Raw genomic sequence first — 13,912 nt, 5'->3', positions numbered from 1 at the left:
GCGAGGATTCTTGGGTCTTCTTGCCCAAGGCATCATCTGGCACTTTGAAAGACCCATATCTCTGCAAGGAGTCCGCTGGGAATTACTGAACCTTGTGGTTATACCTACCCTCTCTAAGCACCCCAACAGTGATATCTGTGAGAAGATGAAGCAGCATCCTGCCTGTGCCTTCTGTTCTCCCTCAGGGCAGTTGTGCTTAGAAGGGAGGGCTATCATGCAGTTTGCAGTGGTAAGGAAAAGGGGGGCCACTGAGAGTGTCTTGTCCAAGTGTCTCCCAAAACCTTTCCCCTAGGTGGCTGGCACACCTGACATTCAGAAAGAGGCCAGCTTCACTGAAGGACAAAAGGGGGGGGAGAAATCACCAAGTTCAAAGTTTTAAGAACACACACAACTTCTTTCCACCATAGAAGTAGGAATTAGTACACTGGTGTGCTGGAAGCCTGAATGCATGGGGGAAGAATGCCACCACTTCTTTTCTCAGCACTGACATGCAATTGTCCAGCATGGTATTTGTCCTGCAAAGTTTTTTTCAGTGCTTCTGTATGAAAAGGCACCTTGGTGATGATAAAGAACTGCCACCACCTGATAGTTATAACAAGTTTTAAATTGTTTGATTTTCATTTCTCTCAGCTGGTCTTACGCTCAACAGTCTTCATACAAAGGAAGAAAGGAAACAGCAAAAGAATAAGTAGAGAAACATGGAAATTGTAATGTTTTGTATAAACTGACTTGGAAATCACGAGAGGAACCAGCCATTATTGGATTTTTGAATCTGTTCATTACAAATACAAAGGAATCAAATGAATTAATTCCCCAGTCTGTACTAGAAGAGGATGTGCTAATACATTATATCTTGGTATTTGTCACCAGCTGTTAACATACATCCCCAGGTACACATTAAGTTATTTCTGTGCGAAAATAATATCCAAAACAAACACACATTTCCCCCACAACCACTAACACCAAAATAGTACATATGAGGTTTCAAACTTCTCAAGAAACATTCCTTCATTTTTCTGATAATGTACCTAATGTGTTTTTAAAGCTTTATGTTCTTTTATTGAAATAAACTCATCAGGTAACCATAATGAGACTCAACAGCTGCATTAAACACACATGTGATCCTGTTTTTAAAATGGGCTCAAGCCAATAAACTTTAGAGAAGTCTCAACTAGATATTTGAAGCAGTTGAGGTCTGAATGCACAGGACACTTAAGAAAATTAAAGCACTTTCCCTGTTCCTAAAGTTCAGACAAACAACAGCCAATGAAAATTTCACTCTTTAAAATGATTTTTGAAAAAAGGCATTGATTTCAATACATTCAGGGACCACCCCATTTCTGTAACTGGGGAGGGAAAGGAGAAAGTGGAGGTAAACAGGAAAGAGAAGGCTTTGACCCATCTAAAAATAAACAGATTCAGTGAACTGATTCACACTTCACTCTAGATACTGCAAGCGTGCAAGAATAATAGCTTTTGAAGCAATGCCTGCAATAACTAATGTCCCAGATTTAGAACTAAAGGTTTTTAGAGACACACACTACCACTTGCAACAAGACGAATTCTCAATCAAGTACACTATTAAGATACTAATCTGACACCAGAGCAGAACACTTTGCCAAACCTTTTTATTTTGTGTACACTAGCAAGCAGTGACTTCCTACAACTGCACAAAAACCTGCTTGTAGAACCAACACCTCCCCCCAAAAAAACATGAATGAAAACACTGCAGTCTGAATGTCTCAGAGCCCACAACTACCTCTCCAAAGTTACAAACAGTTATGTAAGGCTAACCAGAATCACTTCCATCCTTCACTGCACATGACTTCACTCTAGGAAACAACGTCCCCAAAGGGACCTGGCTAATTTCAGCCGTAATAAAAACCCCAATTGGAAACAGCGGTTCCCCATTCCCCACAGTTTACAGAAGACAGAATTCCTTGCATTACCTTTGTTGAGTGTCCCTGTGATGAGTTTAAAGATGGTTTGGGCAAATTTAACAATTCCATGTTTACATCTCTTCGAACAGTCACTCATGGTTGACCGAAGAGGAGGGAAGCTCTTCTCTCTCTCTCTCTCTCTCTCTCTCTCTCTCTCTCTCTCTCTCTCTCTCCTTCAGTCCAGAGACAGGAAAGTCCCTTTCCAACTTAGATGGTACAGAAGTCTGATCTGAGATTCCAGTGGCAGCAGCAGCAGCAGCAGTAGCAGCAGCACCTCTGTGCTGAAATGGATTTTTCTCTAAAGCTTTCAGGGAAAGGTTGCAGTAGAGGCTTGTTTGTATAGTCTATGTTAAAGGTACAGCTCACCCCAGCAAGATTTTAACCATGCAGCCTACATTTATGCCGTAAGATGCCCTGTGGCTTTACCAATCCGGATGGTACTTGGTGCACAGAGAGCCTTTGTAGAAAGCAGCAGGGAGGAGGAGTTTGCTCATATACCAAGCTTTGCTGACTTACAGGACAGTGGTAATGCAGCAATTAATACCAAAGTCAGAAGGGGGATGGCTACTGCACTGAAATGCTGCTGTTTAAAGTGCATCTTTCTGCTTTACATCACATTTCTTCCCTGTAACTCTCATTCATGATTTCTGACTTAGTTCTCAGAGACGGGGGAAGTGATTTATCATGAATGAAAAGGGGTATTTTTTAGGGTTTTTTTTTAAAAAACATGCAAAAGAATTTGTGCCCAGCACAGTGTGGCATGCAGTAAAAGCAAGTGAAATTTCTCTCACTGAGATTACCATGTATACAAACAATAGCTTGACTTCGGAAGCCCACTGCAGGGTTGGCTGCCTATGGCAGCAGGAGTTAACTAACTACCCAATGCCTAAGAAGACAGACTGCTTCTCAGAAAAATCTTGCCTACTTTTGAGCATAGCTGTCAACTTTTCCCTTTTCTTGTGAGGAATCCTATTTGGAATAAGGGAATTTCCCTTTAAAAGGGGGGAAAGTTGACAGCTATGTTTTTGAGTTCCATTTCCACACCAAACATACAAGTTGCCACTTACTGTCCTTCTCAGTAGCCCAACTCAATTGTGGCACATATATTCCATTGTGTTCCCAGCCATAGAGTCTCTGTCCACTGGGGAGTCTGACTAACTAGGGCACGGGTGTCAAACACAAGGCCCGCGGGCCGAATCCGGCCCGCCAGACCTTGTCATGTGGCCCGTGTAGCTGCCGCCGGCCACCAGCCTTCACCTTTTATTCTCGCTTATTATTTTTTTTACACAAGAAAGCTGCCTCTTCAGCGCATGCACGGCAGCCTACAAGCCAGAGAACGTCTGCCCGGCTGTTCTACACAGGAAACCTCCACTTTACATGCATTCAGGAAATCTCCACTTGTTTTTATATTGAGCACATGCCATCCTGTGATGTGACAGATCCAACGGCTGCCTGTACCCTTCTCTCCTGTACTGTAAGTACATATGATGTATGTGGGGGGGGGAGGGGGTCTGCTTATAGTCCTACAGATACAACATAGTCCTACAGATACAACCGGCCCTTTGAGGGTGACCAAACTGCTGATGCGGCCCCCGATGAATTTGAGTTTGACACCCCTGAACTAGGGTATATGAATAAATGGACACCACAACTGTATGGGATTAAAAAGGCCACAACTTTATAGAGGTAGGCCACAACTTTCAGAGGTAGGCAAAGATTTGGCATAGGCAATGGGCATGTATCCCTCTCAGCCCCATAGTGCAGGGTCTGAGGCACGACAGGATCTGCTTGGGGAAGAGAAGGGGCCATCGCAAAATGCAGGTTTACATGGATGGCCTGACCCTAAGTGCTGAGGAAGCTCCATGGCCCAGTGCCCACCCGCTTCAGGCTCTATGGTCTTCTTTCAAGACCCCTCTAACGGGGTGCCCTGTAAATGCCACTGCTGGAAGGGGGGTGAGTCACCACTTCAACCCCCCCCCCCCCAAGGTTAGGAGATAGCCTAAGGATTCTGCCCAAGGCCTAAAGCACCAAAGTTGTGAGTAGTGCTATGGGGAAGGCAAAACCTGCAGTACAGGGGAAATTCCTTCCCAGATCCAAATATGGCAACTGTCCAAAGACCATAGCAAAGCCCGCTAAGCTGGAAAGAAAAGGGGCTTAAAAGAAACAACAGAAATGTCTAAAGGGAGGGTTGCACAGGTGACGCTCCTGGATGACTGCGCTGCAGTCTGCCTTGGCTTGCTTTTACACCTGGGAAATGTACCTGAGGGAAGACTGTGTCCCTCAGGTCCACTCCCCAAACCCCCCAGGCTGCCATGGATAGGCCAATTTGAACAGTGTGCTTGGTGGATTGCCATGTGGATCTGCAGCAGCCAGGGAGCAGCAGCAACGGCCACTGAAAAACTGTGAGGCTGCACGGGGAGACGAGGCATTGAGGCGGGCCGCCACAGACACCACGGAGAGAGGTAAGTGGCCATTTCTATCCCTCGCTTCCTCTGGAAGAACCTCATAAATTAAGCAAGTTAAGTTGCTCTTATCATTTCAATAAAAGCTTCACCTGCTTTTTCTGATTACTGTCAAAGACACAGGGGCAGGAAAAAGAAACTTTACAATCTTGTTGGGTTTTGGCAAAATGCATTACAAAGTAGTTTTGGCTTGGCATGTACAAAAGAAGGCTTCTCACATCCCAACAACTATAATATTTCCCCAGTTGTTTTGTTAGATACATAACATGCCCCCACACCCTGAAAATCATACAGGTTTTATGGAAAAACTGTCTGGGGCAGCATAATATCTCCAGCTCAATAATTGGTCTAACTTTTTGGATTCAATGAAAGGTTGCAACTTGAATGGCTATTTAGAAGTTTGGTGCTTTTAACAAATGCGTGCCAGATATTTCAGAAGTGAATATTCTCATGCATCTGCCGTAGAAACCACAACTGTTGAATTTCTGCTTGCCATTTAGTTATTAAACAAGGTAATAACTCTCTTTATGTATTAGAAGAAGTAGCTTTATGAGATCCTGAATACAATAAGACCATAATTTACCAAAGGTCTCTATTCCTACCAATTTTTGTTTTGTCTTTTCTTTTCTTTTTACTTTGAGATGGATGTTTGGTGAGGAGAAATTGGCTGCTTTTAGGAAGATGTTGCCTTTTCTTGTCTGTGTCAGTGTTTGCGGTGGGGGGGAGTATTTTGCCTATTTGGCAGGGTAGGGGTGAGGTTCTGAGCATTGCCAGGGTTTCCCTTCTGTGTAATGGGCATTTTGTGGTGCCCATGATAGTTTTTTGTTTTTTTAAAAAAACCTCTGGCATCAGAGTAACTCAAATGCTGTGCTAAGAAAATATGAATTCTGGAAGCAACATAAACATGAATGTTGGAACACTGCATATTTATATATTCTGCATAATTTGGGCTCTGTCCCTTGACCATGAAAAATCTTACTCAAACTTTTTTTCTTTAAAAAAAAAGACGAAAGCAAATATGCTCTAGATGTTCAGTACTGTGTGCTCTGTTACATTCTGACCTTTTTAAAGGTAAAGGTAAAGGTAAAGGTACCCCTGCCTGTACGGGCCAGTCTTGACAGACTCTAGGGTTGTGCGCTCATCTCACTCTAGAGGACGGGAGCCAGCACTGTCCGAAGACACTTCCGGGTCACGTGGCCAGCATGACGAAGCTGCTCTGGCGAACCGGCACCAGAGCAGCACACGGAAACGCCGTTTACCTTCCCACTATAAAGCGGTACCTATTTATCTACTTGCACTTAGGGGTGCTTTCGAACTGCTAGGTGGGCAGGAGCTGGGACCGAACGACGGGAGCTCACCCCGCCGCAGGGATTAGAACCGCCGACCATGCGATCAGCAAGTCCTAGGCACTGAGGTTTTACCCACAGCGCCACCCGCGTCCCTCTGACCTTTTTACATTGTGTAAAAAAAAAATATGGAACATGACGAACATGGGTGGGTAGGCATATAGTTTATATTCAGTAAAGTAGAATGGAGCAGATGACTTTCTTACAAAGCTTTTCTTCTCTTTGTTACTCTGAATATAAATGAATAGTTACTTTTAAATCGGGGGTAGGGAACTTTCTCCTGTTGAGGCCACATTCCTGCAGGAAGAGTCTGTCAGGGAGTGCATACCACCAATGGGCAGGGCTGAAGCCAGTGAAAGGAGGTCAGAGCAAAGTGAGCAGTGCACCTTCCTCCTCACCCCCTCTCTCCTTGCAACCCACATTCATTTGGGCTGAGAGGGCATGGAAATAGAATGTAGGCCGCCCTCTCTCTGCTTTAAAGTCTGCATAACACGAACCATTTGGCAGGTACATATATAAGGTTATTAGTGCAGTAACAGCTTTACTTCCAGGTTCCAACAGAAGGTCCAAGAACATCCAAAACGTAGGGCTAGAATGATGACTGTATGTAGGGGGCTGGTCATACCCTTAGGCAGGCTTCCTCAACCTCGGCCCTCCATATGTTTTGAGACTACAATTCCCATCATCCCTGACCACTGGTCCTGCTAGCTAGGGATCATGAGAGTTGTAGGCCAAAAACATCTAGAGGGCCAAGGTTGAGGAAGCCTGCCCTTAGGCAAGTGATCTGGGGTGTCACGAAGTTGCAGTGAATGGTTTAATGTGTTGTTATTTTGCTATGTTTATTACTGTCAGGGAGGAGTTGCACAAATCTCTGCTTGTGGTATTTTATTTTATGCCCCAGGTGGGCAAACCTGGCTGGTGTAAACTAAACTTGGCTCCCTGAACTAAAGTAGAAAATTGAAACAAATTAAGGCAGAGTTAAAGACTCCCTTGTGTTGCAGCATTGTGCCACCCCTTGCCAAAAATTGGGATGAGGGGCAAGAGAGGCTAACGCTTCCCCCTATTTCAAATCTTAAGTCCTCTTGCGTAGAACAAATCTTTAAAACTTAGCTGTTCTCATCTAGCAGCTCCCTGCAGCACACTCTAAGCTGTTGCATTAGATTACCCCCTACAGAAAGCAAAGACTATCTGCTTTATTATGTACATGCACAAAAGCTGCTTGCTTTTGGTTTTTAGTTTGCTGTCATGGAATCTGAGGGCATAAAGTGACTCTGGATAGTGCTAGAGAGATTTTTGTTTTAATTGCCTTGTAAGGTTGCAAATGCTTTCCAGCTTTTGAAAGGAAATATAAAGTGTTATTGTGTTTATTTTGGTGACCAGTGTGTTCTTAAAAGAGCACTTGTTTGGGTAATGTGTGTGTGTTGTGTAGCCTGATACTAAGGACGTTTACTCAGAAGTCACAGGACTGGGCTCCAAATAAAGATGCAGCCTCACCATCTCTCACATTTGCTAGGTAGCTTCTCTTCTATAGCCAGCATTTGTCCTAAGGAGACTATCTGCTTTGATTTAATAATGGTTAATAATCAAGTTATTTAAATGAAAGTTTCATATGACACAAAGATACTCTAATGTGAATTTACAGATATACTTACAACTTGGATTACCAACTGACCTGGTAAAATGGTCTGGCCTGCCCCTGTGCCTGGAACATAGGTCTGATATACAGAAATAAACAGGTGAAACTTTCATTGGTATGAAACTAAATATTGCCACCTTCTAATTGAAGGCAAACTATTTTTAAAGAGGCAGCTACGGGGGCTTGTTCAAAAGCTGACAAGCTTTACTGATGCTTCATACAATGCTTACTAGTTTGATAAAATTGCTGATGAGTAGAGAGAAAAAGTCATAGAAACAGGACACGAATGTGGACAGTAGGACTAGCTTTCATAACACAGATGGGCACATTAACCCTTTCCCCCCACACAGTGGTTGCAATGCCAATCACCCCTTTGGGGCTAGGGAAAGGGGAGTGGCTCACTTGGCTAGAGGCTGTTAGAAGTCTGGAAGCAGAGGATATTCCCAGTCGAAAGCAGAAGAGCTGTGATTTGGTGGTGTGTATGTGTGAGACAGTGAGTGGGTGAACCTCTGTCTTGCATTCCTAATTAAATCCCAGTTACCTTGTGAGGCCATTTACCCCTATCTATAGCTGCCTTACACCTGACATCAGATGTGGGACAAGTAGAGATAGGCACAAGACACAACTGGGACTCTTAAAGTGTGCTGTCAATTGTGGCACGAGTGGCTTGCTGCCAGTGGCTTGCTGTCACTGATAATCATTTGACTGACAATAAGAGGTACCACACAGCTGATCCCTACCCAAAACAAGGCTTGGGGAACTCCAGCAGGCTTGAAGGCACTACCTACTAGCTAATAGATGGTGACTCCAATCCCGCTAGACCAGCTGCACAACTAAGCTCACCAGAGGGGTACTTGGTTGCTCAGCTGACTTGAAAACAGGCTTGAGGTCACTGCATATCAGCTGATAGGTGTTTTCAAGCCTCAGCTGATCAGTGCCCTTTCAGAGCACTTCACAGAGTTTTTTTGCAATCCCTGCATGGTGCCTTGAAGTCCCAGTGATCATCACCAGATGTCATTATGTCAGGTTAATTGACAGGTGAATTGCTACACCCACCTGTCATATTTGATGGGGAAGGAAGTACACTTTGAAAATTATAGAGTAAATAAGGTTGCAATCATATGCAACTCAGTGGGGCTTAATTCTGGATAACTTTTTATAGAGTTGCACTAGGAGGAAACTTTCAGCTGTATCTGTAAAATGGTAGTTACTTTTGTCTTTTTCTTTGAGAGTGCCTCCAGATTGTCACTATTTTGCAGAGGGTAATTAAAGTGCAAGCTGGAAATGTACATTTGTGCAATTGAAGTGGATTAAAGTGTTTAAACTTTGTGTAAGCAAATCAAGAAGAATGCTGAATAGACAGGTTGTTTGAAGGAAACCGCAAATCTCTGCTAGAAGAACTTTGGGAACATGCAAAAAGCTAATACAGTAGTCTTGATCACAGGATACCCCTGAAGCTGTATACGTGCTCTTTGCTTGGCAGACTTTGATTGCTCATTTAACCTACAACATTCCAAAACTTCCCTACAGAAATGTTAATGGGTTCCACGTGGCCACAGGATTCCTACACATTCCCCCCTGTATGGATCTGTAGATTACTGGATTCTTCAAGAGTTTTACAGCTGAAAGTCAAAAGGTTTCAGGGCAATTGAGGCCATTCTTTCTCTTGAAGGTAGTTTCAATAGAAAGGAGTATAGGGTGGCCATGGGCTATACTGCTTTCAATTTAAGAAAAATGCATAGCTCAACACTTATTAAAATTTTTGATAGTATAAGGTGATGGTGTGAGCTCATGAGCTCATTATGATTATACAAAAGTGACACTAACAAAATACTGTTTGTTTGAATTTCTGCAGTGAAAGAAACAATTTAAGAGAACAGTCTATGTCTCACCTTCCTTCTGTAAGAATTCGGATGAGGCTTTAAAGTTGCTGTAATAATCATGGTTATATTCTTGCTGGGCCCTGTTATCAATGACTTGCATATTTGTTTTTATTGTCTGGTTTTATAATTATGTATTGCAATGTGGCCTTCCTTGGTGATTTTTAATATTTTGATTTGTTAGCCACCCAAAGGAACCTTCAGTGCTCATTGAATAAATAAATAAGCATACCCCAAAATAGGATTTAAATGCTTCTGCACATATTTAAAGGCTTGACATATTTTCTCTACTTTTAGAGTTTCCAGACTGTTGCTGTTTTCAAGTGGCATTTGATGACATACCAGCAGATGCTGGCTGTGCAATTACAATTGGTCAGGAGGTCCTCCACACCAAAGTTCAATTTTTTTGCTATAAGGAAAGTGACAGGGAAAACGAACTGGATAACATTTATTATTTACTTGTTTATATACTGAATTTCTATCCCACTTTTCATTCAAGGAGCTCAAGGTTCTCCTCTACCCCATTTTATCCTCAGAAACAACCCTGTGTGGTAGGTTGGGCTGAGAGGCAGTGACTAAACCAAGGTCGCCCAGTGATCTTCATGGCTGAATGGACTTTGAACCCAGATCTCCCAGGTTGTAGTCATAGTCCAACACCATAACTACTACTAGCTTGACTATTTAACCAATTGTTAAATAGTTCAGCTGGTTGGCATGATCCTCTTAATCTCAGGGTCATGGGTTTGAGCCCCATGTTAGCCAAAAGATGCCTGCATAGCAGGAGGTTGGATTAATTAAACTCATGGTCCCTTCCAACTCTACAATTTTATAATTCTATGACACAACATCGTCTAACCTGCCTGCAAAACAAATTCGGATGAATGCTCAATGGACAGGTCAACTGCAAGCATCTATAATCAGAATATGCTTCCAAATTTCCTGAAGTTTGGGACCAGAATACTAGTCAGTGGAAAGAGGTGGGACTTGATCTGCTTTTAAAAGTGGAGGACTCAAATACTCTGGCCCATGCACATAGAACCCTTTAATTATGCTGTTTTAAATGTGCATTTTATAGTTGACTTCCTTTAGTAGCATTTTCTTCTGAAATGTTTAAGATAGTGTTTGTTTTGTTAACTTTGCTTCCTTAAATGTGCATTCTGTATTTGACCTCCTTTGCAATGTTTTATTCTGAAATCTTTAAGGCACTATTTTAGTTTCCTGTTAATTATGTTGCTCTGAATATATACTTTATATATGACTTTCTTCAGTAATGTTTTATTCTGGATTGTTTTATTTGATGTTTCAAGGTAAGCTGTAAATCATTTGAGATTTTTTTCTTAAAAATAAAAATCAGTACAGTATAGAAATGAATAGAGTAATAATAACGCCTGGCCCAACATTGCAGTCCAGTAGACACCTACCTGCAAGAAAGCCCTACTTAGCTCAGTGGAACTTGCTTCCAAGTAATCATGAGAAGGATTGAGTGGCACAATGTATACAACAGAAAGTTTTTGTGAAATAAATCTTGTAATAGTTGCATTTTCAGGTTGGGCTTAACCATAGGTACTGATGAACCTTCTGACATTTTAGAGTCTTCATTATTTTTATGGCACCTGGATAGCCTTTGTGAAACTCGTCGTCTAGCCTGTTTCAGAATTCTCTGCTAAAGCAACCCTGATTTACTTCATGCTTGGGAGTTCTGCCAGGGGAGTGCTTAAGTATTGAGCTGTTTGGGTATTAAGTAGCATGCAGGTGAATAAATGTCTTGTTGGCAATTGAGGACTCCATGTACTGCACTGCCAAGTAGCCTAACATTCCTGCCATTACACCTAATCAACAGAATTGACACCTGCAAAATCATTTCTCTCTTATATAACATTTCTTTCCAGAATAAGTACCTTGAAAACGAAGGCTTAACATAAACTAATGGTGGTTGAGAGATAGACTACTAACTCCCTGAAGGTAATAACAATGTTGACACTTAAACAGAGATGAGTAATCCCAAAGGGCTTTGCATACTTTGAAAGCTCTTACCCTGAAGCATGCTGGTTAGGATTATTTTATCCTTTGGCATGTGTAGGATTGTTTGCTTGGGGGTATATTGGCTGTATTCCAGCCTCAATCATTAGTTTCATCATTTTCAAGTTTTACTGAAGGTTCAGTTAGAGATTTTTCTCTCCCCCGCCCCTCCAATTTCCCTCCCGGGCTGGCTGCGGTTGTTCTGTTCTGTCTGTGTGCATGAGAAAGAGGATATGCGCACAGTATTTTTACCATTAGCAAAAGGTAATCATAGACAGGCAAAAATTCTATTCTTGGAGGAAAAATGAATAAAAGTGCTACAGAAATTTATCAGAAGCAAAATCTGAGTCATATTGTGGATCTGGAAATATATATTGTAGATGGATAGTTCAGTTGGTTAGAGCATTGTGCTGATAAAACCAAGGTTGTGGGTTCAGTCCCCGTAAGGGACAGATGCATATTCCTGCATTTCTGGGGGTTAGACTAGATGATCCACAGGGTCCCTTCCAACTCTATGATTCTATTATTCAAAAGTTCTGGGTATCTAGCTAGACTCTGTCTTGCTTCCTTTAGATCTATGGCACATTCATCAATAAATCAATAGATCAATAGTTCTCAATTGTTTCTAAGCTTTCAATGATCATTAGGGATCTGCAACAAAACACTGCATTCCTGTTCAAGAGCATTCCTGTTCAAGGTTTTAGCTAGCCATGCTCTCCTTCAATATGCTAAGGGCCAAAGTCCTACTAGCACAATGGGGCTTTACCCCTCTCCTTTCCTTGCCACAGCACCACACCCAAAATCAGCTTTACAGGCTTGGGATAGAGAAGGTTCTTCCATCAGGGGAGCAGAAATGCTTGTACTGACAGAGCAGTCTCTTTAGCACTACTTTGAATTTCACCCCATAAGTCTTATCAATGTCCAGAATCATTGGACAAATCACTTTCATTTGTGTTGTTTTCCTGAGTCATCTTCTCATTTAACTGCAATTCTTTAGTAAATCATTAGTTCTAAAGTGGGATAGGGTTGACAGAACACAGGAGTGTTTTAACTTTTTCATTATTACTACCAGAAACCTTTTTTGCTCAAAGTTTTGTAGTGGATTTTGGCCTATAGCAATAAGTAAAGGACAATGCAGCCCAGACCTTTAGAAACCACAGATAATATCTGACCCATTACTAATTATGATTAAAGTCACAGTACTGGTGATCTTCTATGTAATACTCCCATCTACTCCCTGAAATGAGAAATAAGTTCCCTCCTTTCTATCCCTTCTCAAGAAGTAGAGTGCATGGAAAGTGTGCTGATTCTCTGAAAATTTGTTCTGGGTTCTTTCAAAATTCGTCAGACATTTCACTCGGAGAGCCCCAGGCTCACTCTGAATTTCAATTTCAATGAAATCCAGTGGCAAACACATTAAGCAAACAAATAAATTAACTCCTGGTGTTTTACTTTCAAAACACAAGCCCCCACCCCAACACACACTTAGCAATGGGGACTTGAATTATATTAAGAATGATCCACCTGTCTTTCCCAGATATTGTCTTCCTCAAACTTCAAAACAGTTTCAGGAAGGCAACTGTATTTTGTGCACAACAACAGAGAAAGAAAAATACTTAAAAATAATATTGCAAAACCACTGCCACCCAAAGTACATGAAATTAAATAGCAAAAGGAAAATGAAGGAATCAGCATATTAATTATTAGAATTGTTTATTAGTTTTAAATTAATAAAAATACCCAAATGATCAATGGCTATTAGGCTCCTCTGAGCATATAGCCTACAGTCTGGGCATACAAATAATTCAGCTGGCTTTAATAGCTTGAAATAAAGTATTCTACAACTACATCATACTGTTAAAACAAGCATGCTTGAATAAGTTCATCATTGAGGATTGCTCTACAAAATGCCTCAATTTGTACTTCTCAGACCAAAGTGGGGGTTGGAATTCAGCTGTCAACTAGACTTCATACTTCTCTGAATGTTGCAGCTGTATTTGTATTTTAAAAATAAATAAATGCATGTTTAAGTGTATGTGTGTGTGTGTGTGTATAGAAAGAGAGAGAGGTTTTTTAAAAGCAGTTTAATGCAAAAATGGAGTGGAACTATGAATAAAACTGCGTAAAAGTGATTATAAACAGATGCATGATGTCATCATCTCTAGTCTGAGGCTGGGGTGTATTAGGTGTTAGGGGATGGGTAGTTAGGGGTGGGGGACATGTCATGCTCCTTCAGGGGTGGTTTGTCCCCCTGGTTCCCACCCTGCACTCATCTCTCACTTGTGGTTCCTAGAAGCTATCAGCATGTGACAGTGGCCACACCCCAAGAATGGCTTAGACTGGCCAGTTAAACCTGGTGAAAGTAGCCAATGGGTGTCAAAGCCTCAGTGAGTCATGGATGCATGTGAAGGCTCCAGTGGATTGTGCAGACAAGACCAATGGTGGGTCCAATGGTCATGAAGGCGGTTTCTGCACATGCTGTAGAGGGTAGTGAGGAGCAGATGGGGTTTGTTAATCTTGGGATGGTAGCCCATCTAGGAGAAGGAAAACTCTGATCCTAAGCCTCCACTGTCTTGTGGGGTATCTTTAGGAGAAGAAAAGGCCAAGGAGTAAATCCTACACAAATCCA

General features: G+C 41.9%; 1 protein-coding gene across 8 annotated transcripts in view; it reads right to left on the bottom strand.

The window, feature by feature from the left end:
• KCNIP1 (potassium voltage-gated channel interacting protein 1) overlaps window positions 1–13,912 on the bottom strand; it is a 546,638-nt gene that overhangs the window by 462,569 nt on the left and 70,157 nt on the right. Inside the window, exon 1 of one of the 8 annotated variants that reach the window (XM_053376525.1) lies at window positions 1,950–2,071. The exons of the other annotated variants lie outside the window; for them this stretch is intronic. Within the exon in view, the coding sequence (XP_053232500.1) occupies window positions 1,950–2,037 (88 nt within the window). The 5' untranslated portion in view covers window positions 2,038–2,071. Of the gene's footprint in view, window positions 1–1,949; window positions 2,072–13,912 lie in introns of those variants that run through there. 8 annotated transcript variants of the gene reach the window in all.

The sequence above is a fragment of the Podarcis raffonei genome, chromosome 2 (assembly GCF_027172205.1).
Source record: "Podarcis raffonei isolate rPodRaf1 chromosome 2, rPodRaf1.pri, whole genome shotgun sequence".
NCBI classification, from domain to species: Eukaryota; Metazoa; Chordata; class Lepidosauria; order Squamata; family Lacertidae; genus Podarcis; species Podarcis raffonei.
Note: the sequence above shows the minus strand (reverse complement) of the source record. Positions and strands in the feature narration are given on the sequence as shown.